This window comes from Carcharhinus amblyrhynchos, chromosome 5 (assembly GCF_965287045.1).
Source record: "Carcharhinus amblyrhynchos chromosome 5, sCarAmb.v2.hapA, whole genome shotgun sequence".
Taxonomy (NCBI): Eukaryota; Metazoa; Chordata; class Chondrichthyes; order Carcharhiniformes; family Carcharhinidae; genus Carcharhinus; species Carcharhinus amblyrhynchos.
Window position 1 is genome coordinate 116,417,255 of NC_137328.1, and position 27,770 is coordinate 116,445,024.

The following is a 27,770-nucleotide window of genomic DNA, read 5'->3' on the forward strand; positions in this document are numbered from 1 at the left end:
GTGTACTGACTGCTACCTTGCAGAGGCTGAGCGCCAACACTCAGAAACTTCCTCCTGCCTCTCCCTGGACTATGACCACACCGTTGAACATCAAGCCATCAGCTCCAACATCGTCACCAACCTCACCCCCTTCCCTCTCTCCCAGAACAAGGATAGAGTCCCCCTTGTTCTCACATTCCACTCCGCCAGCTTCTGCATGCAAAACATAATCCTCCGCCATTTTCACCAACTCCAGCATGATGCCACCACCAAACACATCTTCCCTTCACTCCCTCTGTCAGCATTCTGCAGAGACTGTTCCCCTGGGGGTAACCTAGGTGTTGTGTATGATGGCTCCTCCACCATACCCAACACCTTTCCTGTCACTCATGGCACCTTCCCATGCAATCGCAGAAGGTATAAAACATGTCCCTTTACCTCATTCCAGGTTAGTGTCCCATGATGTATAGGTTAAGGGATTTGCGGCTTAGTGTGGGGTTACGGGGATGGGAGAGTCAGTGTGGACTCTGGGCCCAATGGCCTCCTTGTGCACTATAGTGATTTTAGTTTGTGGAGCATGAAATGGTTAGGCCGGATTTCATGAATCTGTGCCATTTATCCAATATGATCATCATTTCCAGGTTGTTTTTCTGATTGGAAGAAAGCTTGTAGTGGAGTTCCCCAGAGCTCAGTGTTGGGACTCATGCCCCATCCCCACCATCCCCTTCACCCCTGCCACAGGCGCACACATGCATGGTCTGTCTCAGGTCAGTATTAAAAAAGATTCCATGACACTTTTACAGTGAAGAGCAGTGGAGTTCTCCCTGGTGTCCTGGTCAATTTTTATCTCTCAACGGAGATCACTAAAATCAGATGATCTCGTCACACAGCTGTGTGATAAACTTGCTGTCGACAAATTCGCTACTGCATCTCCAACATAAAAACAGTTATACTTTGAAAGTATTTAATTGGCTCAAAAGTGCTTTGAAACATCCTAACATTGTGAAAAAGTGATACAAGTTATCCTTTATTCTTTCTTACCATCCTGTATTCTGAATGCAAGAAAGGGGCTATGTTTGCTAGGAATTTTATACTTCTGATCCCCCTACTTTGAAGTGACCATTGTGAATATCAGGTGAGGATAGGATTCAATTAAGCTGTGATGAATCCTATGATCAAATAACTTTCCAAGTCTCTCTCATTTTAGGCACAGTCAACTAGCAGTTGTCGTATTGGACATGAATATAAATCTTAGCATGATAATTTGTGAAGTCAAGTTCAATAAATCGGGTAACACCAGGAAAAATGATCTTGAGAAGCTTACTGGGTTATCATAAAATCGCAACTTCCTTCCAACATGGTCTCATCGACATGTGACTTCAAACCTACCTTAGGATGTTCACCTTTTATAAAGCTTTGTGAAATGACCTAAGCAAACCACTCTGTAGCAGAAACAAAATTCCTTCAGACAGGTTGCCATTTCATGCAGCTAGAGATCAATAAGAAGTGAAACCTTTCAAGTGTTGTCTGCATTCTGAAGAACAAATTAAAAATACAAAAAACAATGGGGTCACACGAGCAGACCCACCCACCCAGTCTAACAGAGGAAGGAATCAATGGAGGAAAACATGGATATGGCACATGGGGATACAGCAAGACGTGAACGAATTTGTGCTCTTTGAACAGAGTTTATGGCACTTCCGGAGCTCAGTTTGTTAATATAAGGTTTACAGTAATAACCATATTTGTTATAGCTGCAGCCAAGAGTGATTCCCAACACCTTTTCCTTTTTCAATGGTACATATGATACATGTTTAATAGTGGACTTTTCCCTTTTCATAAAAAGGATAATCTGATCATTCTGAGGTTCCAGTTTGTGTAACAAAGTAGTCAACCCATCACTTACACAGCGTAGACATTCACCATGTGCAAGCTCTGCAGTTGGTTGCAACCTTGTTCTGTACTTAAACTTTTCTTTTTCGTGCCCATTCTATGTGTCTGCTGAATAAAGATGGCAATGTATGTGACCTGCCTTGGTGGTTGCACTTTACCAGCATTTATAGATTGTTGATTTGAAGTTTCCTTGTAATCTTTTAGATACTCTACAGTTGCAGTGAAAACTGCATACTTTGACTGTTCTCACTGGATGGCTACCCATCTGTCTCTTAACTCAGAATGTATATAGGCCTGTACCTTTTTTATGTCTTCTAGCTGACCATTATCAAGAACCTGTATAGTTGCTTTTGTAAACACTGCTGAATGCTCTCACTTTCAGGACTCTAGGTCTCTGGAATGATGCATTGAATGAGTGCAGAGGGCCTTTCCACTGTTTGACATGTAATGCACCCCTTTGTGTTTATGGAAATGTTCGTGTTTGGTAACAGTGTGTGTTTTGTTTGGGAAAAGTGCTAATTTATCGAGTGTAGTAATCATTTGTTAAGCTATTCTCTGTGATGTATTGTAGGTTACTAAGCTACAAGCAGTCAGCACTGCTGCAGTAGCTGAGAGTTGCTGGTTAATAAACTTTGGCATTTCAGCTAGCAGAGTAGAGCTGGAAGAAATATCTCATGGTGACTGCCATACATTGTTATTTGTTGTTAATCCCCAAACTGCTAATGTACTAGAGTGCTAGGTGAAACTCCATTAAATTATTCCTTATTTAATATTTCTGACTGACCCAAGCAAATATATCAATGATTAATGCTGTACTTGCCTTCATCTGGAAATGGACATTGAACCGTATAGCACAGGGAATGCATGCAGAAGTAGTTGCCATGACCAACATAAAAACCCATATAACTAAGATTATTTTCTTTTTATTAACAAGTGCACAGAGGAGTGAATCTTCATCATGACACCGATTCTGTATTATTGTTACCATTTCAGAATGCCAAAATTTTTAATGGCTCCATTCCAGTTTAATCCTCTGGAAATTAGTTAAACCTCCATTAAAATTTTGGTTAAACAACACTTGGGCAACAGTTTACTTCTGATTTCCAACTACAGAAAGGAGATAGAGGCTTGTATTTTCACACCCGGATCAGGAGCGCAGAGTCAGGACGTTTTTCCGCTCCGAACTCTGAACTCCCAATGCAGGAGAAAATGGCTTGGAAATTCAGAATTTCGTTCCATTGATTTGATTTATTATTGTCAGGTGTATCAGTATACAGTGAAAAGTATTGTTTCTTGCACGCTATGTAGACAAAGCATACCGTACATAGATAAAGAAAGGAGAGTGTGCAAAATGTAATGTTACAGTTATAGCGAGGGTGTAGAAAAAGATCAACTTAAGTAGCTCCATTCATAAGTCTGACGGCAGCAGGGAAGAAGCTATTTGTGAGTTGGTTGGTACATGACCTGAGGCTTTCATATCTTTTTCTTAACGGAAGAAGGTGGAAGAGAGTATGTCTGGGATAGGAGTGGCATGGTTCTCTAGGAGTCAAGTTGAGCGACTGCAGAACAAGTGCAAAGAATACTGGGTGTGGAGGTGGGCTGGGTGGAAGGCTTGCCTCATACACTGGCACTGTATTGAAATTTATAAACATTAGTAGCCTTCATCCCTCTTGAACTCTTCCTGTCTCCTCATGCCCTCTGCCCACTCCAATGCTCCCTCATATCCTTCAAGCCAACCTATGCCCCTGTGCATCTTCATGGTCCTTTTTATAGACACTGTCAACCCATGCCCTCCCTTTTACCCTCATACCTACCATGCCAGCTCACCCAGCGTCCATCATGAACAGAACTTGAGAACTATGTGGTATGGTAGCGTGGTGTTAAAAGGTGTGTAGGTTAGGTTGATTAGCTGTCGTAAATGTACAGATTACGGGGATAAGGGGGGGGGGGGAGCTGGGTAAAATGTTCTTTTGACTCGATGGGTTGAATGGCCTCCTTCTGCATTATGGTACTTCTGTTTCATGCTGAGATTCAATAAAATGAAGTTCCAAATGTCTTTTGCAGACTTTACTATTTACGTAAACACTGTTTCATAATTTTTAAAATTACACTTAGTCCTTTAACTGTATTATCCCTTATCACAATAAATGTTTCATTTAATTGCATAATCCTTTATCAAAACTAAGCATTGGAATTCATCGTCCCACTTCAAAGTGACAATACCTACTTGTAGCTATCAATTAAATTGTGAAATGGCAGGTGCCCTGCTGGGAGAAATCTCTGAGCCCTTTTGGATGGACATAAGATCCCATGACACCATTCCAAAGAAGAGCATCCAACATTGCAAAATAAATGTCTTGATCAATATGTTATGACTGTTTCTTGGAGCTTGCTGTACACAAATTAGTTGCAACACTGGCTACGTTACAAAGTACTTAACCAGCTGTAAAATTGAGTCTGGACGTTCTGAAATAATGGTGATGAATCTCTGGAATTCTCTGCCCGTTGAAGTGGTGGAGGCTACCTCGCTGAATATATTTAAGTCACGGGTAGATAGTTTTCTGATAGACAGGGGAATTAAGGGTTATGGGAAGAAAGCGGGAAAGTGGAACTGATCCACTTCAGATCAGCCATGATCTTATTGAAAGGCGGGGCAGGCTCGAAGGGCTAGATGGCCTACCCCTGCTCCTATTTCTTATGTTCTTATGTAAATGCACGTCTGTGTTTCTTTAGCTGTCGATTGTTAATTGCTGACCATGATCACACCCAGCATGAGTACATGTACATGTTCCAGCAGACATCACTAGATAACTAAAGAGAAGCATATCTTGCTGATGACAAGTTCATGCAACTCAACAGCACAAGAGTCAAACCCATGATTTGATACTCTTCGAAATAGTAGCACTGTACCATTAGGTGCATTTAACCAAGCTATTAGGAGAGCTCTCATTTCAGTTAATTCTCTCTAGTTACTCCTGTTAGGGAGTCATATTTTGTAACTGAAGCCCCAGATAGGTACAATGGAATGCAACATCTGATCACAACATTCATTTCTTTAATCAGCATATCAAATTTTTAAAGTAGCGTTCTTTTGTAAATTGTGGACAGCTAGCACTCCATTCTAACTGATCCTGAGTTTGTAGATTTAATGTTACACCAGATGGTTAACAAGCATGTTCTGTATTTGAGAACAGTATATAATACATATGCCTCAATTCAAGCATTTACTTGAGCACTACTCCAAGTACAGCTGAGACAGTATCTTGTTCATTGATGACTTGTTTTCATCAATCCTCTCTTCTGCAGATGGGTCAGGGGCTGTGGAGAGTCGTAAGGAATCAGCAGTTGCAACACCGAAGATACAGTGAGGAAGGCTATTACCTTGGAGAGCATGACAGGAGACTCGCTGCTGCAAGTCGCAGGCAGGCCCAGATTGGGATTGACATCTATCACATTCTGCGAGTTGGCAGATCGAAGGAAGAGCACGGATTTCCAGATCTGGAACTATTGCCTCCAGAGCTTAGCTTAACCATTCTCTCATACCTGAATGCGACTGACCTTTGTTTGGCCTCGTGTGTCTGGCAGGACTTGGCTAACGATGATGTCCTCTGGCAAGGGTAAGTGCCATTCTATGCTGTGACTTGCAGCCCTCTCACACTCAGCCTTGTCCATGAGGAAACTTAAAAGCTTTGTTGCCAAAAATGGAAGGATAGCTTTATGAAGTGCTGCACAGCAGATAGAAGGCAGCTTAATGTTTGCAGTTAAAACTGAGGCAGGTTCGAGAAAAATTCTTTGTAGAACAAGAACAGAAGTTATCTTGATTTTTCTGAGGTGTTTAAAAGTGAGTAATAATCTTAGATGCAATCAGAATTCCCTAACTAATAACACTATATGCTTGACACAAATAGAGTTTTACAACTGCTATAAATAATTAGACCATCCCAATCATTTTAGAGGGAATACTTTAACATAAAAGTTGTAATCTTATAACTTGCCAAACGTAATATTATAACCTCTGCCACTGAACCATTCCTCATGCTATATCAGGTTAATCTCTGTCCTACATTTCAATAAAATCATCTCTTTTGCCTAAAGGAGTAGCATATTCAGTTGCTATGCAGTAGAATTCTACTTTCCCAAACTGCTGCTACCGTTATTGCTGCAGAAGTTATTATTATGAAGAGGATTATTTCCTCAGACTAAAAATTCATTGATTGCAAATGCGAGTACAGCAGATGGTCTGTGTTTAATCAGATTTAGGCTCCACAGTGCCAGCACATTGGCGGTCATCTCCCTGACAAGCTCAATTAGTATTTGTGTCACACACGTGGCCACAAAGTCTGCAAAGAACCCAGGTTTCCATTCCTGGCCTATATATCTAAATAGGTCTCAATGTTCCTGGAGCAAACTCCAGTTTCTACTCTCGAGTTGTAATGCAATTGATTCCTTGGTAAAAGTATGTCTAATTGAATGTTGAGTGCTTAAGTTCCCTTAAGCTTCTGTCAAGTGAATGGATTCAGCCTGAACATGAAAGGTAACCACAACAGCAAGGTACCAGCAGAAACCCTCCTCTTTAAAACAATAATATGAGCTTTTTCAGAATGCAGAATTTTGTAATGTTGTAGTTCATTGTGTGTCTTGCAAAATGCCATGGGCTATAGTAGAGAGAAAATGAGAAGTAACTGCTGGAAATAAAGCTACTTTGAAAAACCAGGTCTCTGTTAGGCTAATCTATTAATGCCAAAGCAAATTTTTATAAAGCATGAAGGCAACTGCAATTGAATAGCAGAAGCTTACAGCACGGAAGAAGGAAAATTAAAGTCTATTAGTCACAGGTAGGCTTACATTAACACTGCAATGAAGTTACTGTGAAAATCCTCAGGTGCCTGTTCGGGTGCACTGAGGGAGAATTTAGCATGGCCAGTGCACCTAACCAGCACGTCTTTCAGACTGTGGAAGGAAACCGGAGCAGAAAGGGGAAGAATGTGCAGACTCCGCGCAGACAGTGACCTAAGCTGGAAATCGAACTCTGGTCCCTGGAGCTGTGAGGCAGCAGTGCTAACCACTGTGCCACTATAACGACTGATTTGACTAATAGGCACTGATTTTTAGGGCAGAATGCAGATGAAGCCAAACCCAAGTGACTGAAGAACCTGATGTGGACAAGCCTCTGAGATCCTGCCAAACTGAACAGAGACCTATGAATATTTTGTAGATTCTTTTCTGCCCTTCAGTCGGTGAACAGAAGGAAAGATTAGCTGTAGGAGGCTACAATCAGGTAGCTTCAGATATGCTACTTGACTCTAGGGAATTAAAAGAGGCCCTGATCTGGTCTGGAAGGAGATCATTACTGATGGCTATGGGGAAGTCTTCAATAAAGGCTGGGGGTTATAGTGGGGTGCTGGCATTGGGAGCTGGGGTATGACAAATGTGTTTTTTGCGTGGGCTTTGGGGAAGATTCCTGTTCCTTCTGGCCCACAAGGAATGCTGAAGAAGTACTTGCCCTGAAGATCTGGAAGCTCTTGCCTCACTGCCACTGACCCCTGGGAAGTACATGCAACTGTAGCCACCCAGTTGTGCTACAGGAACACCATTTTTATTATATTAATTGATTATCCCCCTTTTCCTTGGTGCAATGTTCTGATTATAGAATCCCTTCAATGCAGAAGAGGCCATTCAACACATTGACTCTGTGCCAACTGTCTAAAAGAGCATTTCACCCAGGGCCTCTTCCCCTGTCTTATCCCTGTAACTCCACACACTTAGCACGGCTAATCCGCCTAACCTACGCAACTTGGGACACTAAGGGTCAATTCAACATGGCCAATCCACCTAACTTGCACATCTTTGGACTAATATCTACAACCTGTAAAAGATGGTAGCAGGTATGTGGAGGAGGTTGGGGTCATGTTCCAGGTATTTTTTAAATGCACCTGATCATTACACCTGCCATGGGGCAATAATATCAAAGAGTTTGATCCCGATTCTAACCCACCCACTTCCAACAAAGTTAAAATCGGGCCCATTTGGCTTTGTGCGATGAGATTAGTTTTAGATTGCTACAACAATGTCATTAAATGTTTTATGTTCATATTACTGAATATTTAATGTAAAGTTTTACATTTTAACTTGAGGATTTTGACTTGTAATATAATGCATCTTAATGATGAATATTAATGAATGTCTGAAAATGGAGGCAAATTCGTCTTTTTGCAATGAAGCCTGTTAATGTTACATGGATTTCCAGTCATTCTAATGGAAGATCCATAAAATAGTTGCAGCTTTATATTAGCATTGAATCTGCAAATTCAGATAGGGAACTCTGCTTCATAAGACCATATAAAAGTGATGAGTGAAAAGCATGTGTTGACATAATATCAACCGGTAGCATGGATTTTGTTTCAGGTTGTGCAAGTCCACCTGGGGTCACTGTTCCATTTACTATAGAGACCATCCTTCAAATTTTAACTACAGGAAACTCTACATGCAACTAGATGAAGGCAGCCTTACGTTCAATGCTAATCCACATGAGGTAATTAAATGCTGTATGCCCATGTTGCAAGACAGTGTAACACTTCACGATGACATTGTGAAGATTTCTATTTGTAATCCACAGCACCTCTTGCACTTGAGTAAACTACCAGAGCATCACTGGTTTATATGTAATCTGTTATTTTACCGAGTCTCATATAACGTCCTAGAAACTCAACAGCAAAATGAACCAAGCACATGTTGGAAACATTCAATCTCAAACTGGTAAAGGCAGAAAAGATCCAGGGCTTTTGCCAAAAACAATATAAATTGTTTCCACGTACAAATAAAAGACTTGTTTGAAGGCCCATTGCAAAATTCAGCTGTCCTGAAGAAGCCAGCTTTAATCAGAAAAGCATGGGGCAAAAATTTATATTCCTCCTCCACCAACAGCTTATCAGGCAAGGTCAGGGGAGATATGGGAGCCATAAAATTCCTTAAGTGGCTTTCTCACCTACCTTCGATCTGCAATTTTGCGTGGAGTGAGAAAGGCCCAATAGTGGGCCCGTTTTCCACCCCCCCCCCCCCCCCCCCCCCCCCCGGGCCTCACTTTCTTCCCTTGCCATGAGAGCCCCTGCGCTTACTTGCTCCTGGACTCGAGACTTTGAAATCTGTGAACAGCTTGTATCCAGTACTGGCCATTAATGCTGGAGGGACCACACTCTTCAGAGCATTAAATGTGCGTGGGGCTGTACCCCTGCCAACTTTTCAGGCGAGGGGGTGAGAAATCCCACCATCTAAAAAGTCCTGTCCATGGCCTCACTTTTATGTCACTCAAGGGCCTGATGATGGTTGCCATTATAAGAGTAAGTGGTGACTTATAAGTGGAGCTAGGAGATGCAGGAGTACTCCTCTAGGATTCACTGTGGCGCGAAACACTGTTGCGCTCCCACTCAGCCCTTTCTGGATCAAATATTCCAATTGCAGCCCTCCCTCCTGACTGCTTTCCCATCTCTCCTGACCTGCTTACTAACACCACAGCAGCCAAAGATAATGTTTCCTTTGCTGATGAACTACATGAGAGTGCCTTTCCTGTAAGTGAGACCCAGGGCCCATATCTGGTCTATTTAGGGTCTGCTCATTCCAGGGATTGCTGCTGCCACTCAATTTGCTAGGCTCCTTTTCTTCACTGAAGTCCTGTCGCAAGAGTTAAATATCCCTCCAAAATGCTGTAACAGCTGGATTCTTTACTATATAGCTGAAACCATATTTCTTTTATCTGATGTTTTGATTTCATGAATGCTATTTAAAGGGCAAGTTTATGTCGAACGAACATTTTACAGCATTAAAATTGCAGTGAAAATGCATTTCAGCCCTTGCAATATGCCACTATTCATTTATTATGCAGTTTTTGGCTTAGAATTCTGTTTCTCTCAAATGTGGAGTGATGTTCCTGAGAAATTTGAGAAGCTCATAATACAGAACTTGTAAGTTGAACTGAACATCCAAGAGGTCAAAGAAGTTTATCAGTTTAAATGAGTTTTTTAGATTGGTGCCTCCTCCTTACCGCACTTTACTATTGACTGTATTGCTCCCTCTGCAGGCGGAAAGCTTATATTTTGTGTGGTAATCCTGTGTATTCTTGTGCCCAACCCCAGAGTAAAATTAGTGTTGATGAAGTGATGGTTTGCTGTCGCAGTCAGTACTTAACTGTCAGTCACAATTTTGTATCTTGTTTCTATCACGCTTCCAGAGGCAAAAAAGAGTTAATGTTTTGAGTTCAATACAACTCTTCTTAGTGGATGAGTCATTTTGGGCTCAACACATGACAGATGCTGCCAGCCCTGCTGATATTTCCCAGCACTTTTTATTTCATTTCGTCTTATACAGAGTTAACTTGTTTCTGATTTTTTTTGTCTTTGTTCTATACTTGGCTCCTACTCCAGTGTTGCAAAATGATGCCATGTACCACTCAATCAGGAACTGAAACTGGGCCACTTGGATTCGTGAATAGCCCTTCCAAAATGTGGTGGTTGTGGTTTTGAAGGTTTTACTTTTACTGAAGAATGTGGTATTGAATAAATTATTTTTTTTAACATTCCCCTCTGCTGCTGTTGGTTTGGGAGAGGAGGTGGTTAGTCACTGAAAATACAGCTTTATTCTTTAACCATCAGAAAGAATTGCTGATGGATTGAACCATTGGTGCATTAAAGCAGTTGAAATACCTGTGTGTGAATAATGCCAATTAAGATGTCCTAATTGGATGTAGTTTCTTCAGTAGGATAGTCATTGCAAGCTGTACAGTACATAGTGGACATGAATCATAAGTTAATGCGCTTTTTCTGCACAGAATGCTTTGATCATTTGAAAGGACCCTCAGCTAAGAAATTAAGCTATTGACTTGCAAAGTGGCTAGAATGGATTTACAATTTGAGAGATTTAATTCCCACACTCGAACGCTCAGATTGCTGTCTGTCAGAAGTCATCACGGTTGCTAACAGCTCTTGAAAGAAATATTGCAATATTTTAAATTTTACCAAAATGTTTGTACTTAGGACTGCTGTTAACATGCAATAAATGCTGGTCAGCCAGTGACACACACATTCCACAAATGTATGAAGAAAAGGAAGACTTGACTCTTGGAAAAATATGTGGCCCCCAGTTCCAGTCAACATGAGCTGTTTAATGGAAAGAATTTATAGTTTTAGGGCAGTGGTTTGTATCCCATGTTGCATCCTGCTATCCAGATCTTGCTTTAACTCCAATTGATAAGGTTCCATGCAGTGACCAATATCATATTCCTGGGATGCCACTTGAAGACTTTTTCTTTTTCCATTGTTCCATGCCTGGGGGGGATGGAGGTCCATTAATGGAGCCAAATTTTGATCAGAAGGTACAACGGACAACAATTTGAAACTGGAACTGTGGGTGAGTTAGTATTGAAGCAAAGAAAAGCTCTGCAATTATGCTGCATAGTTTGTTTTATTTCTGTTTTTAATACTGGGTAAAATAAAGAGCTGGTGGTAATCAACCAGGACATGTCACTTGCACATTTGAACCAGATGGTGAGATCTTTTGGGTGTTATGTTCTATGGGACATTTTATATCAGCACAAGCAATATTGCACTGTCTTTCAGTACATATTGCTACTGAAAGAATTGCTCGGAACAGGTAGCCCATTCAACCTGCCTCACTCTGATATTATCATATTGACTGATTATTACCATGATGACTTTTCACCCTGCCACCTGTTGTTGTATCTCCAGCATGTGTGAAATGGTCATTTCCAGAGGATCCTCATCTGGCTTGGATTCGGCGGGTGTCTGATCTCCAGCTGTACTGAGAGTGAGAGAGACCTGGACCGTCACTGCCTCAGCCTGAAGTGGTGATGTGGCAGTGAGGTGTTTCCCAGAAAGTGACCTGAGCCTAATCTAGACCTAGAACCTACCAGGGTGTACATGTATATATGCAGGCAAACAGAGTAACAGCCACCTTCAAATGGATTTTCCACATTCTCCTCTGAAGTGGGCTGTGGCACATTTGGCTGTTCTGCTCTGGACCTGTTGCTGGCTGTAAGAAAGTGAAAATTGACTTAGTTCATGAACAGGCTGAATGGAACTTTGTGTCACTTGCTGACAATCATGTGATCATCTCATGGAGGGCTTATCTGTTCTGGTTTACTGGGAGAGATTGACCTTACCATCCCCACAAGAGCGATCTCTGTCCCTCTGCCCACCAACTCGGCGGCAGGCTCCTCGAGTTTGAGAGCGCTGTGGTCTGGGATCTCTCCCTCATGCTTTGGGAAAGTTTGGCCTGCATGAAAGCAATTGGATGGAATGTGATAAGAAGGAATGGAGCAGAGATTGAGAAGCATGCATGCCAACTGTATGTGCTGAGTCTCCCCAGTAAAAGATGAGAATGGAATTTGGGCAGCATGCTAGATGAGTGTCTGGTGATAAAGCATTGAGAAACAATTGGCTTGTGTCTGCCGCAAATATTGCAAGAGGTCCCTGACAGCGTAATCCTTGCATGATTCCATTATCAGAATGTGAAATTGGAGTGAACTGAAGGTTACCCTGGTGCAGTGGATAAGATTATTCATCCACCTCTTGCATTGGGTGGCATTTCTTGGGTTGGTGCCTGACGAGCTGTCCTCCTTTGCTACTAGCTCCCAAGCCATTGGGCTGGTGGATCTCCCGGAGCCATCCCTTGGGTAGAATCTGTTCCTGCCCCCACCCTGTGATTCAGAGAGTTTCCGACCGGTACATAATTAACTCCTGAACATGAAATTGGTGCGAGTTCCTGAGAAACAGATCACAAAAGCCACCCACCACCGCACTTGGTCCCCAAGATAGAAAATGGAGCGTCATTCTCTGGCCTCAGCAACAACACAAAGTATTCGGGAGCAAAGCTGTGACAATGCCTTCTTTCAACATCAGTAAGAATGCTACACATCCCAATAGTGAATTGCAAAGTGTAAGCCAGACTCATGTTTCACATGATCACTTGTCATGTTGATAATGGATCCAGTTGGCTATGCACTGGAATCCCTGAGTTCAATCATATTGAAAAGAAATGTCAAAGATATTCTGTTAATATATGAATTTTGTTGTAACTTAGCTGGATCATTGGCCATGCATGGTCTCCAGCTACTCCAAATCCAGTCATCGCTGTACTCATTATCTGGAAACTCATCCCAATTATGTCACCAATCTATAATTCTCTTACTGATCCCTTACCACCTTCCTAGTTAAAAGGTTGGGGGAAGTGGGGGTGCAATTAGGGAGGGAGGAAGAAGGTGCATTATTTCAATTCTGCTCCGTGCCCATTCCTAAAATCCCAGGCCTGTCCTTCCACATTGATTTGGACATGGCACTCATTGGGAGACATGCTATGGTGCTTACATTGCAATTAATGGACAGCAACCCCAATAAACTCTCACACTCTTCCCAGTGCCCACCTCCACCAACCATCAAGCCCTTTCACATTCTGTGGACCCACATTCTCTCTGTCTCTCCCCCTCTATCCCTTGGCCTCTTTGTCCTCCTCTCACCCTCAGGTATTACTGATGCTTTGGTAGAGTTCATATCTTGCTCCTTTATAAAGAGGTAATTCGATAGCTCAGGTAGCTGTTTGCCCAACTGCATTCTTCTCATGATACTTTTATAATTTCCCCCCATTTCCATGGGCTAGAAGCATGTGCATCTCACCACAGATCATAAAAATGCCACAATTTTCCTGCCCTTCACACTGCAATGACTTTTGCTGTTTTGTGTTATGTGTACATAATTTGTTCTCACAAAATAAATTCAGACCTTTTTGCCTTTGGCCGCTCTAATCCCTCAAGACAGTGGATCACCTTTGAAGGATCTTGTCTGTTCTTTGGGCAGATGGAGTGGCCAGCTTGTGTTTAGCAATATTTCACAAATCGCAAGGAGCAGGAAGCCCAGTTATTCCACTTTGGTGATGTTGGTTGAGGGATATTTGCTAGGAGACCTGAAGATCTCTCTACCCTTTGAAGAATATGAGATCACATACATTTATCTGAACAGACAAATCGATTTAATATATCATGCAGAAAATCGTCATTTCCAGCCATGTACATGATGGTACTGTGCCGTTAAGAAATGTATTTTTTAATCATGTTATCTGCAGTTTATAAGCAAACCTTTTTTATTATTGGCACCGACCTACCTGATTAAATGTCATTTTATTGCTGACCAAATGAGTTTTGTTTATTTTTAATCTGGGCCTAATGTGATGTCCTTGAGTTCTATGAGTTTACAACCCTTTCGAATTGTTAGGGAGAAGAATGATTGACAGGTCAGGTGACGAGAGTTCTTTTACTTTGGCTGCTAGCTGTTGTTTTTTTAGAAGCAAAATGGAAGCAGGTTTTCTTGCCCCTCTAGTGAAAATTCTGCTGGTGGTAGTTTATTAGCTAATAACTAGAGGTAAGGATTGCCTCTGTCTCTTGCAGTAGTTTGGCTAAAAGCTAGAGGCCAGCAGTGGCTTTATTTGTACCTCAAGGTCTGCTGGAGGTTGAAAGAACATAAGAACATAAGAAATAGGAGCAGGAGTAGGCCATCCAGCCCTTCGAGCCTGCCCCGCCATTCAATAAGATCATGGCTGATCTGTCGTGTCTCAGTTCCACATTCCCGCCCTCTCCCCATAACCCTTAATCCCTTTGCTTATCAAAAACCCATCAACCCGCGTCTTAAAAATATTTAGCGAGGCAGCCTCCACCACCTCAACGGGCAGAGAATTCCAGAGATTCACCACCCTTTGAGTGAAGAAGTTCCTCCTCAACTCCGTTCTAAACCGCCCCCCCCTTTATCTTGAGGCTGTGCCCCCTAGTCCTCCTGTCCTTTCTGAGCGGGAAGAGTCTCTCCACCTCTATCCTATCCATCCCATTCATCATCATATACGTCTCAATGAGATCTCCCCTCATTCTTCTAAACTCTAACGAGTACAAGCCTAGTTTATTCAGCCTCTCCTCATAGCTCAACCCCCTCAATCCGGTATCAGCCTAGTAAACCTCCTCTGCACTCCCTCCAAGGCCAAAATATCCTTGCATAAGTACGGCGACCAAAACTGCACAGAGTACTCCCAGCTGCAGCCTCACCAATGCCCGATACAGCCGCAGCAAGACCTCCCTACTTTTATATTCAATCCCCCTATGAAGGCCAGCATCCCATTAGCCTTCCTGACCACCTGCTGCACCTGCAGGCTGGGTTTTTGTGACTCATGCACAAGGACCCCGAGGTCCCTCTGCACCGTCGCCTGCTGCAGTTTTTCGCCAAGGCTGGGAAGTCAGTTCCAATTCTCCAACCAAAGGACTAAGTTCCAAAATCATGTGAGCATTCTTATTTTCTTTGCTAAACCTGTTACAGGTGTATGTTTCTCAGGAATTTATTGTACTGGAACAGTGCATTTAGTTAAGGTTCAGACAATAGGAATAATGGAAGGAAGGACTATTACTTACGTGGCGAAAAACTGCAGCAGGTGACAGTGCAGAGGGACCTCGGGGTCCTTGTGCATGAGTCGCAAAAACCCAGCCTGCAGGTGCAGCAGGTGGTCAGGAAGGCGAATGGGATGCTGGCCTTCATAGCGAGGGGGATTGAATATAAAAGTAGGGAGGTCTTGCTGCAGCTCTACAGGGCACTGGTGAGGCTGCAGCTGGAGTACTGTGTGCAGTTTTGGTCGCCGCACTTACGCAAGGATATTTTGGCCTTGGAGGGAGTGCAGAGGAGGTTTACTAGGCTGATGTCGGAGTTGAGGGGATTGAGCTATGAGGAGAGGCTGAATAAACTAGGCTTGTACTCGTTAGAGTTTAGAAGAATGAGGGGAGATGAATGGGATGGATAGGATAGAGGTGGAGAGACTCTTCCCGCTCAAAAAAGACAGTAGGACTAGGGGGCACAGCCTCAAGATAAAGGGGAGGCGGTTTAGAACGGAGTTGAGGAGGAACTTCTTCACTCAAAGGGTGGTGAATCTCTGGAATTCTCTGCCCGTTGAAGTGGTGGAGGCTGCCTCGCTAAATATTTTTAAGAAGCGGGTTGATGGGTTTTTGATAAGAGAAGGGATTGAGGGTTATGGGAAGAGGGCGGGAAAGTGGAACTGAGCCACGACAGATCAGCCATGATCTTATTGAATGGCGGGGCAGGCTCGAAGGGCTAGATGGCCTACTCCTGCTCCTATTTCTTATGTTCTTATGTTCTTATGTTCTTATGTAGATCTCATTGAGACATATAAGATGATGGATGGGATAGAGGTGGAGAGACTCTTCCTGCTCAGAAAGGACAGTAGGACTAGGGGGCACAGCCTCAAGATAAAGGCGGGGGGGGCAGTTTAGAACGGAGTTGAGGAGGAACTTCTTCACTCAAAGGGTGGTGAATCTCTGGAATTCTCTGCCCGTTGAAGTGGTGGAGGCTGCCTCACTAAATATTTTTAAGACGCGGGTTGATGGGTTTTTGATAAGCGAGGGGATTAAGGGTTATGGGGAGAGGGCGGGAATGTGGAACTGAGCCACGACAGATCAGCCATGATCTTATTGAATGGTGGGGCAAGCTCGAAGGGCTGGATGGCCTACTCCTGCTCCTATTTCTTATGTTCTTATTAATATCATGGTTTTTTTTTTCTTGTTTGAAATGGGTAGAAGTTATTACTAAGTTTCTTTGTGTTAACTGTATCCTTAAATAAACTCTGTTTGATAAAAGCTCTGAGGTGGGTCGTTTGAATTATACTTGAAATAACACACTTCATGCTTATTGTAGCCAAATTCAAAGTGCAAATCTTGACAGAATTGAGGGGGCAAAACTGTGGGGTAAAAACTGGTCAGCCTTTACAGAATGTGACTGGGGTGGAGCGTTACAATTTTATACCTTATTCACCTCTATAAAGGAAAGATAAGTCTCTGACATTTTGGACTTCCATCTTGGGTTTGGGTGTTGTCGCTTTGAGCCACAGTAGCCACGTAAGAACCCGGATTTTTATAAAACTGGCCGGTATAAATATATAAGCTACAAATTTGTTGAAATGATTCCACACCTTGGCTTTCAAATATGTTTATTTTCTGAGCCATTCATGTTGTGTTCTTTTAAGGGTGTTTTCAGAACCTCAGAGTAAAATGTGAAAATCAAAGCACTGGAAAGTTAAATATAGGCTGATCTAGGCTGTGGTCAAGGCTGATTTCATAAATTACCTTGGAGTCTCTGACCTAGATTTTAGCGTGTTATTCCCTGAGTACAGTACTGAAATGTCAACCTAGATTATATTGGAGTTAATTTGAACCCAAACTTTCTGGTGCAGAGGTGACATTTATTACTGCACCAAGTTGATGAAAGAAGAAAAAATGTATTTCTACTTATGGCCAAGTTAGAATTTCCTCATAGTGATTTATTTAACTTTGTATTTCTCATCCCTGGCTTTACACTCCTTTAGCATGATATTGTAATGTTTCTCAGTTCAGAAGCCAACACGTTCCAAGCAGCATTTCATCATCATCGTCTGTGTCTGTGCATCCTACCTGTGCAGCATAACATCCCAGGTGAACATATGGGTTCTTCTTAGGCTTAATTCCAAGGCAGCTATCTAATTGTTATTACCTCTACACAGAAGCTAAGGATGTTGTGGTCTTGATGCTGTGCTCCAAATAAATCTTGTTTGTAGATTTGCTGATCCCACCTACGCACTTTTTTCGATTTTGCTTAATTCATGGGTGTTGCTGAACACAACTCTGCTGCTTTTAACCAAAGTGTACTGATCTTATTAAGAGAAATGTTGTAAGTTTTATAATGTCTAATCACATATATTACAGAATATATATTTCCTTATAGGGGATAGGCTACATTTTTCGCAAAGGCATACTGGACAATGTTCCGAAGGAAATTGCAAAGTTTATTTTCTACACAAGAACACTAAATTGGAAGAAACTTCGAATTTATTTAGATGACAGGTAACATTCTTACAAATATATTTGATCCCAAATCAGAAATTATTCAGAATTAACGACAACTTTTATATGATGTAATGAAACATCTCAAGATGCTTCACAGAAGCATTGTAAAGGAATGTATGACACTGGGCCATGTATTGGGTCAGATGACCAAAAGGTTGGTCAAAAAAGAGGTTTTAAGGAGGAAAGCAAGGTAGAAGGGTATGGTGTCTAGGAAACTGAAGACTTGGCCGCTAATGGGAAGTAGTTATGATTGGGAATGCACAAGAAGTCGTAATTTGAGGAGCAGAGATATCTGGAGGAGATTACAGAGATAGGGAGGGGACAGGCCATCGCAGGATTTGAAAACAAAGATGAGAACTTTAAGACGTTGTTTGTCTGGGAGTCAATATAAATTAATAAACGTGTGTGGTATGGGAACCTGCTACAAGGCATGGACAGCTGCGTTTTGGACGACCTCCAGTTTGTGAAGATAGAATGTTGGATGTGCCAGGAGTGCACATGGTTGAATCAATAGGTAACAAATGCACGAAAGAGAGTTTTAACAGCGTGTGAGCTGTTAGAGGGGTGAAGACAGGCAATGTGAGTCACTTAATCATAACAAACTACTATACAGGAGTGATTCAGGAAGAAGACCCTCCATCGCCTCCTCAACAATTGGGGATAGACAGTAAATGGCAGCCTTGCCAGTGACTCCTACATCCCAAGAATTTTTTTTTAAGGCAAAAGCGTGAGGCTGATCCCTGGTATTAATGGACAGAATTAAGAGGGACAAAACTGGGGGGTAAAAACTGGTCAGCCTTTACAGAATGTGACTGGGTTGGAGCATTACAATTTTATAACTTTTCACCTCTATAAAGGATGCTGGGCAACACGACAGCTCAGTGACTATCACTGTTTGCTGTGCAGACACATGGATTTGAGCCAGTGTCTGTGGGAGTTTGCGCATTCTCCCCGTGCTTGTGTGGGTTTTCTCTGGATGCTCCGGTTTCCTCCCACACCCCAAAGATGTGCTATTAGGCTGATTGGAGGTAATAAATTGTCCCTAAGTTAGTTTCCCTCAATGTGGAATGCCATAAGCATAGATAAGGGCCATGGGTGGAGGGGGGACTGGTAATGTTAAAATGGCGGCGCAGGCTCGTTGGGCCGAAGGGCCTGTTTCCCAGGCTGTTTTTGTTCTTTGTTCTATAAAGGAAAGATAAGTCTCTAACGTTTTGTTTTAGACTTCCATCTTAGGCTTGGGTATTGTCACTCTGAGCTACAGTAGCCATATTTTTTATAAAACTAGTGTATATAAAAATATAAGTTTCAAATTTGTTGAACTGGTTACACGCCTTGGCTTTCAAATATGTTTATTTTCTGAACCATTCATGTTGTGTTCTTTCAAGCATGTTCTCTGGACTTCAGGGTAAAATGTGAAAATCAAAGCACTGGAAAGTTAAATATAAAACAAATTTACTAAAAGCCAGGCACTTTTATTTATCGTTCAAAAACCACAAGCGTACACAATCTATTAATATAACTTACCTTTAAAGACAATTTAAAAGATAAAAATCTGTATGATTATGTAAAACTGTTGGTCATGCATTTCTTTGATTATTGCTCATATCTGCTGCTGAAAAAAATAGCTTTCATTGGCAACTTTTTTGTGAATGATCTTTTGTAACCTCTCTTGAAAGTTCACAAGCTCTTGTTTTTTTTGTAATCCAGTCCTCAAACTACATTGCTCTATCATTACTGAGTGTTCTAGATAATCCTTTATTTTCTTCTCCCTCTCCACCCATCCCTGTTCACCAATTGTCTCCTACACACCACCTTCTTATGATGCAGCTTCACGATTTCTACTCCAGCGTCTTGTCCTAGTGATGTTACTCTTGCCTTGACAAGTGTGTAGGAAATCGGGCTGTTGACTGCAGAGGCATCACACTAAATTTGATTCTGTTCTTGCTTGTCATCATTGGTGCACGCACTTGCATGTGTGTCAGTGCATGCTCAGTGACTTAATTAAAATTAGCTGAACACCAGCCAGGATAAATAAACCTGGTCAATTTTTCAAACAGGCACACTGAGGCCATTTTGTAGCACCCAGCCAGTGGTTATCTCAACAGCAGAAATTGAACCTGGAAATTTCCTGGACTGTATGGCTCAGCACGTCACCGGACAAATCCTTTGCGGCTTTGAGTGGATTTAAATCACGTTTTGCATCCATTGATACAAGCTGTACCCTGGGAGAATACTTGTCTTGGCAGTTTTTAGGTTTTCAGCTTGTAAATTGTAATACTGAAATGCTAATTATAGTAGTAGAGATATTCTAAATTGGGATAAGAAATGATGGCAGTGAGATCAGAACATTGTGTACAAGTTTTGATTTTAACAACTTTTATGCTTGAGTTAATTTGCAGTAATAAAACTACTCACCGTCATATTGTGTGCCATCGTCACTCTTCTATTTAAAATATTTGTAAACACCGTCTCATAACTTCAGCTTCAGTGTTCCATGTGGTATTTTTCCAGCTAAGGCCTATGTCTCCTGTAACTATTGATCCTCTGCCCTTATAATAACATTCACTTTCGATAGTTTTGCTGCACACAAACCATTCTACCCTTCAATATTGATCATTTTGTGGTACCAGTTGATATCCAAATTTCCACATGCTAAAATCATCTGGTCTCTGGTTCTGTGCCAGATCGAGTCCATTCTAGTTTGGAACACCATTTTGAAGTGTTAACTTGGAATTAGCTTCATAAACTCTTCCATGTCCATTCATATATCTCTCTATCTAATAGTTTCCACAATTTATCAAAAAACATCAGTGTTTAAAAAAACCTCAATCTTCATCTCTACTTCTTTCTCTACCAGATTGTACAACCTTTTCTACCATCTTCACCTCCTTGTCATTAGCGTACACCCCCTTTAGGAACCATTCATTCTTCTGTTCCTTGCGTTCAAACATCTTGCATATTTTGAGATCCTTGAAAGGTTTTCATCTTCCTTTTTTTCTGTTTCAGGCTCTCTGCTTTAATTGTTTCTGTTGCACTTTTTTTAATTCATTCTTGCGACATGGGTGTCGCTAGCTAGTCAGCATTTATTGCCCATCCCTAGTTGACCTTGAAAAGGTGGTGGTGCGCTGCCTTTTTGAATCCCTGCAGTTCAACTGCTGTAGGTTAACCCACAGTACCATCAGGAAGGGAATTCCAGGATTTTAACCCAGGGGCTGCAAAGGAACAGTGATATATTTCCAAGTCAGAATGGTGATTTGCCCTATTCTTGATATATTCCTTACACTAGTGAGTTGGCGCAGTCCTGAAAGTGTCGTCTTTCCCCTTTGAATCATTCTGACATTTTTCTTGTGATCATTTTTTCCATCAAATAAAGCCTTTCCCTCAGACTTAGCACCTTCTGGCTTTTTCAGCTCTGTATAAAGTTTGTTAACGTCATTTGTTTCCCCCACACTGGAAGACTTCCATAAAGTTTGTCAGAAGAGTCTGCAAACTGATTTCTCCATATTCTTGGTGCTTTTCATCTTGGTGTGAGCATATAATCAGCTCATCCGCACATTGTGTCCCTCTCACTCAGGAGCAGCAGCCGTCCCCAGGACACCAATATTTCAGCACTTCTGAAATTCATCCTCTACTCTTTGTCACTCTTGTTATAAAGTTCTGTTATTTCCCACCAGGCTTCAAACCTGACATGCATTTTCCATGTTGTTCTGATGAGACTGAGGAGAACTTAAGCATGTGCATAAGTTAGAGTTAGTATGTTCGAGGAGAATGTCAGAAAGTGCTCCTTCACAAAAAGAGGAGCAGAAATCTGGAGGTCACTTTCAAGCGGCAGGTTGGTTATAAATTTTGCCATTGAGTGTGATAGATTTTTGTTAACAAAGGTATTAAGTTTTCTGGAACCCATGCAGCTAATTGGAGTGACAAGGCAAACCAGCCATGATCTAACTGAATGGTACAGCAGGCACAAGGGGCTGAAGGGCTTATTCTTATTCCCACGACCATGCCTTCAGTGACTTCAGCAGTAGTTATGCACATGCTTAAATTTTTTTCCTCTCTAATGCTCACAGGCTCTTCTACTTTCTCTACCTGGAATTCTCTCTGAGCGTCTCTTTTTTTTTTATTTTGCTAACTCGGCCAGCCAGCGCTCCAGCCTGGTGCCAGCAATTGTCTGAGCTGATGGAAGTATAAATGATTTACTTTTGTGAGCCTAAATCACAAAAGCAATAAATGTTTCTCTTACCGCTGCAACCATTTACTTTCTGTAGGAGGGACGTGTTAGATGAGCTTGTGACGCTGCACAATTTCAGCAATCAGTTCCTACCTAATGCACTAAGAGAGTTCTTTCGGCACATCCATGCTCCTGAAGAACGTGGCGAGTACCTGGAGACTCTAATCACCAAATTTTCGCAACGATTCTGTGCTTGTAACCCTGCTGTTACCAGAGATCTTGGCTTAAGCCCAGGTAATAACCTTTGACCTTTTACAGCCTTCCTTAGCATGTAGAGCTCCACTAGAATTTGCAAAGGCCAGGGCCAAAGAACTTAACTTGAATTCCTGCAGAGATTGTATAAACATGATCCTGCCAGCTCTTTGTTGCCTTCGAGTATTTTTGGAGTTTGGACCAGCAATACATTAAAGAAAGAAAAGAATGTGCAAGAGTGCAGGATGACGATGACATTTTGCAATCTCTCAGAAATGAGGAGAAATCTCTAAAGCTTGTTGCTTTACTTTTGTTCAGCCTTACCTTATAAGCTGATCATGATGCTTGCATATTTTTTTTCAAGGCTAGAACTGAGTGATTAAGCATTCTAACAATTTAATCTTTAAATATACCAACAATAGCACAACTCACACTAAATAAGCAACTGCATAGGCAACTCAAATGTGTAACCTGATTCTTACTCTGGGTAGAGTGCACTAACCGGTCAGTTACCAATGCCCAAGTGGTGTTGCATTCTTCATTCTGCCCCCGGGGAGACTTCCACGCACTTATATTAGGCTCAGAACCCTTCAATTAGGGAGAAATGCTCCCGCTGGATAGAAGTTGAGTGTGTTGAGTGCAGATGTTGTAGGCAACACTCAAAAGTTCCTTAAGTAAATTTATAAATCGCTTGTGCAAGTGCCCAATAATTGCACACCACACAATATCAAGCTGAATTTAATAGGAGGGTTGGTTTTAGTGCATTTGGAAACCTGATCAGGCTTAACGGCTGGAATTATGTTCCCACTTCCTGGTAATGCACAACCAGAATTTCTTCACATCATTGCAGATGATGGGAAGGCAGTGACTTGGTGGTATTATTGCTGGACTATTAATCCAGAAACTCAGCTCATGTTCTGGGGACCAGCGTTCAAATCCCATCACGGCAGATGGTGAATTTTGAATTCAATTTTTTAAAAAAAGTCTGGAATTAAGAATCTATTCATGACCATGAAACCATTGTCAGTTGTTGGAAAGATCTATCTGGTTCACTAATGTCATTTTAGGAAAGGAAATCTGTCATCTTTGGCCCAGTCTGGCCTACATGTGACTCCAGAGCTACAGCAATGTGGTTGACTCTCAACTGCCGCTCTGAACAAGGGGAATTAGGGATGGGCAATAAATGCTGGCCCAGCCAATGACAGCTATGTCCCAAGAATGAATAAAAGAGAGATGTGGGAATAGCATTACTTGATCAAGTTTATTATTGTCTGTTAAAACTCAAATCAAACGAACAGACTGATTATAGTTTGTTACATTTGAGTATGGCTTATTGATGAGAGAATGCTTGATCAACTTAAAATAGTAAGGAGTGAACATCACTGAGAAGTTAAATTCATAGGGAATATGGTGAGAGATCTCGGGCCTGGGCCACCGGTATGGTCTTGCATAAAGTGGGCAGCTTATCAAGAAATTTTGAGTGGATGTCTCAGAAGCTTCTGTCCTTCATGTGGAAGCCTGAAAGGTGCTAGCTCAATTAAAGTCATAGGATTAATTTGTTAATAGGGAGCCATGATTCTACTTAAGAATTTTGCTTTTATTATAATAATGATGAATGTCCATCGTCCATCCACAGCAATTTGGTTGGCTCTTAAATGCCCTGAAATTGCCTGGTAAGCCATTCGATCAGGGCAGTTAAGGATGGGCAACAAATGTTGGCCTAGCCAGCGCTCTCATCCCATGAAATAATTTTTTAAAATTGCTGTGTTTAAAAACAATTTGTTGACTAAACTATTTCTTAAAACTATCAATGGGAAGAGCGATTTCATACTTATGAAATTGAGAAACTGAACAATATTGTGAGCTTTTCATTAATTGATAAAGCTTCGAAACCTCATGTGGAACAGCCAGTTCATCCACTGTCAGTGCAATTAAAATTAGAGTTTAAATCTAGCCTGGACAGCGTGCTTTCTATTTCATATTTTTAATATTGCAACAGTTGGGCGGCACGGTAGTACAGTGGTTACATAAGAACGTAAGAAATAGGAGCAGGAGTAGGCCATCCAGCCCTTCGAGCCTGCCCCGCCATTCAATAAGATCATGGCTGATCTGTCGTGTCTCAGTTCCACATTCCCACCCTCTCCCCATAACCCTTAATCCCCTCGCTTATCAAAAACCCATCAACCCGCATCTTAAAAATATTTAGCAAGGCAGCCTCCACCACCTCAACAGGCAGAGAATTCCAGAGATTCACCACCCTTTTGAGTGAAGAAGTTTCTCCTCAACTCCGTTCTAAACCACCCCCCCCTTTATCTTGAGGCTGTGCCCCCTAGTCCTACTGTCCTTTCTGAGCGGGAAGAGCCTCTCCACCTCTATCCTATCCATCCCATTCATCATCTTAATACGTCTCAATGAGATCTCCCCTCATTCTTCTAAACTCTAACGCGTACAAGCCTAGTTTATTCAGCCTCTCCCCATAGTTCAACCCCCTCAACTCTGGTATCAGCCTAGTAAACCTCCTCTGCACTCCCTCCAAGGCCAAAATATCCTTGCGTAAGTACGACGACCAAAACTGCACACGTACTCCAGCTGCGGCCTCACCAATGCCCTATACAGCTGCAGCAAGACCTCCCTACTTTTATATTCAATCCCCCTCGCTATGAAGGCCAGCATCCCATTCGCCTTCCTGACCACCTGCTGCACCTGCAGGCTGGGTTTTTGCGACTCATGCACAAGGACCCTGAGGTCCCTGTGCACCGTCGCCTGCTGCAGTTTTTGGCCCCGTAAGTAATAGTCCTTCCTACCATTATTCCTACCAAAGTGGACCACCTCGCACTTGCCAACATTAAATTCCATTTGCCAGTTCCTGGCCCATTTGCCCAGCCTATCTAGATCCTTCTGCAGACTCTCCACACCCCTCCACGCAATTTGCTGTTCCACCAATCTTGGTGTCATCAGCAAATTTCAACACCATACACTCGGTTCCCTCCTCCAGATCATCTATATAAATGGTGAATAGCTGAGGCCCCAGCACCGACCCCTGGGGGCACTCCACTAGTCACCAACCGCCAATCCGAATAGCACCCATTAATCCCTACTCTCTGCCTCCTATTTGACAACCAATCCTCTATCCACGCTAACACCCTACCCCCAACTCCATGCCTCCTTACCTTCTGCAATAACCTCTCGTGAGGTACAGCACTGCCTCTTCACAGCTCCAGGGACCTGAGTTCGATTCCCGGCTTGGGTCACTGTCTGAGTTTGCACATTCTCCTCTGCATGGGTTTCCTCCGGGTACTCCGGTTTCCCCTCAGTCCAAAGATGTGCAGGTTAGGTTGATTGGCCATGCTAAAATTGTCCCTTAGTGTCCCGAGATGTATAGGTTAGAGGGATTAATAGGTGGATATGGGGGTAGGGCCTGGGTGCGATTACGGTCGGTGCAGACTCGATGGACCAAAAGGCCTCTTTCTGTACTATAGGGATTCTAAATTTAGCCTTAATCTGTCATAATGTTTATCATCAGTTTTCCTTCAAATAAAGAAGACACCAAAAGTGAGAATAGAAAGCTGATTGCTAGGCTTCCTGATTTGTGTTCTGAATTGTATTGACATGAATGTTGCGTGCCCATTCAGTCCATGTTCCTACTGCAGGTTGATATGAGCTGTTTGATGCCAGAGAAGCTATGAATGGAGCCCATAGTGGGCTCGTGAGCAATCTGAAGGAAGATGTTTGAACAAATGACGCTGTCCTGACAACATGTTGCATCAATGTTCTGGGGCTGCAATGATTACCCTTTGGCAAACTGAGCTCTCTTTCTGTTTGTTCTGTATGCCTGTGATCACTTAAGGTTTTTCCCTCAACCCTTATTGACCTCAAGTTAGTTTGCTGTCTTGGTGCTATATTCGATTGAGTCCTGTGTTGAATGGCATGGTAGCATAGTGGTTAGCACTGTTGCTTCACAGCACCAGGGACCCGGGTTAAATTTCCAGCTTGGGTCACAGTCTGTGTGGAGTTTACACCTTCTCCCTGTGTCTGCGTGGCTTTCCTCCAGGTGCTTTGGTTTCCTCCCATAGTCTGAAAGGCGTGTTGGTTAGGTATATTGACCCGAATAGGTGCTGGAGTGTGGTGCCTAGGGGAATTTTGCAGTAACTTCGTTGCAGTGTTAATGTAAGCCTTACTTATGACTAATAAATAAACTTATATTAAGGACGCTCATCTTCGCCTTTCACTTGACATCAAGGACCCAGATTTTAATGCTTCTCATGGTTCGGATACTAAACTATTTTAATTTATGCTTTAGTGTATGCCATCATTTTAAACTATTGGTGGTATTACCTTGTGTCTATTTTTGAGAGTAGTATCAATTATTTAATGTTTTAAAGAAAAAGTTTGAATACACAGCCTCGTTCTTTGCAATAAAGCACTATCTAAATACTTTGTTAGAATGTCTCCAAGTGTGGTGATTGTTAGAAAGTTCCCTTCCCACGAGTCGCATTTTGGACTGTTGCTTAGGTTTCTTCATTTAAAATGTGGATTGGTGGAAATTTGCAGAATTGTGTGGCAAAAGCAAGGGAGTGAGACCAAGAGACTGGCTCTGTCAAGGACTTGGGACCAGCAGGGAGAAGCAAGAAGTTTCCATCTGTGCTGTTTGATTCTGTGCACACAATCAAATTTGGATAAGCCAGCTCCCCTCGACTGTGTCCCTGTGAAGATATATAAGGTTCAGTTCCTCACTGCTCGTGGGGAGCAAGGCTCATAAGAAATACATCACCAACACACAGCCTATGAAATATTGAGTACTTAAAAGGCTTGACCGAAAATCACATTCTGTAAATGCTCAGTTTTCTGCAATACCCTCCTTGTGAACATTACTCCCTATTGGAAGTGTGAACCTATCCTTTAGGGTTTTTCACAAATGATAGCATTTGGTGCGTTATGCCTTCAGCCGCTAAGTTCTTAGCTGTGGAGTTCCCTCCTAAACTTATCCATTTCTGTCTCCTCCTTTAAGCTACTTTATGGTCATTTGTTTGATCACGATCGTAATATTGCATGACTCAATAACAAGCTTTGTTTGGTCACGCTTCAATGAAGTGCCTTGGGATTACATTAAAGCTGATATTTAAATGTAGTTGTAGGTTTTGTGTGGTATAACACCCACCAGGATAGAATGGTCTCCTATTTTCTTGTCTCTCTCCAGAGACTGAATGGCTTTTGGCTGACATTATGATGCTGAAGGCGTTGCATTTGTGCCTGACAGGTTCGATGGAACCAGACGTTTGCCTTCTGTATGATGCATTTGCTCTCTGGCCCAGTTAAGAACCACAACACCTTCCTTTTTGAAGGCACACAGAGTTGGCAACACATTCCAGAGGCTCACTAATCCCTGGAAAAAGGAACAGCTTAACACCCAATTTATTCTTGCTCTGACATAGTTCTCACAGAAGTGACAAATTTTTTTTGTTAAATTTGCTGGTAAATTTTAAAAGTGCCAGTAAGCTAAATAACTGGAATCTGACTTCCACTGCCAAAATGAACAGATAGCATCTGTCA

At 42.1% G+C, this 27,770-nt stretch overlaps 1 protein-coding gene across 6 annotated transcripts in view; it reads left to right on the forward strand.

The window, feature by feature from the left end:
• fbxo8 (F-box protein 8) overlaps window positions 1-27,770 on the forward strand; it is a 74,932-nt gene that overhangs the window by 39,479 nt on the left and 7,683 nt on the right. For all 6 annotated transcript variants that reach the window (XM_080189458.1, XM_080189463.1, XM_080189462.1 and 3 more), the window contains 4 exons: window positions 5,179-5,489; window positions 8,278-8,404; window positions 17,679-17,797; window positions 22,066-22,262. In XM_080189458.1, coding sequence (XP_080045584.1) covers window positions 5,179-5,489; window positions 8,278-8,404; window positions 17,679-17,797; window positions 22,066-22,262 — 754 coding nt within the window. The remainder of the gene's footprint in view (window positions 1-5,178; window positions 5,490-8,277; window positions 8,405-17,678; window positions 17,798-22,065; window positions 22,263-27,770) is intronic.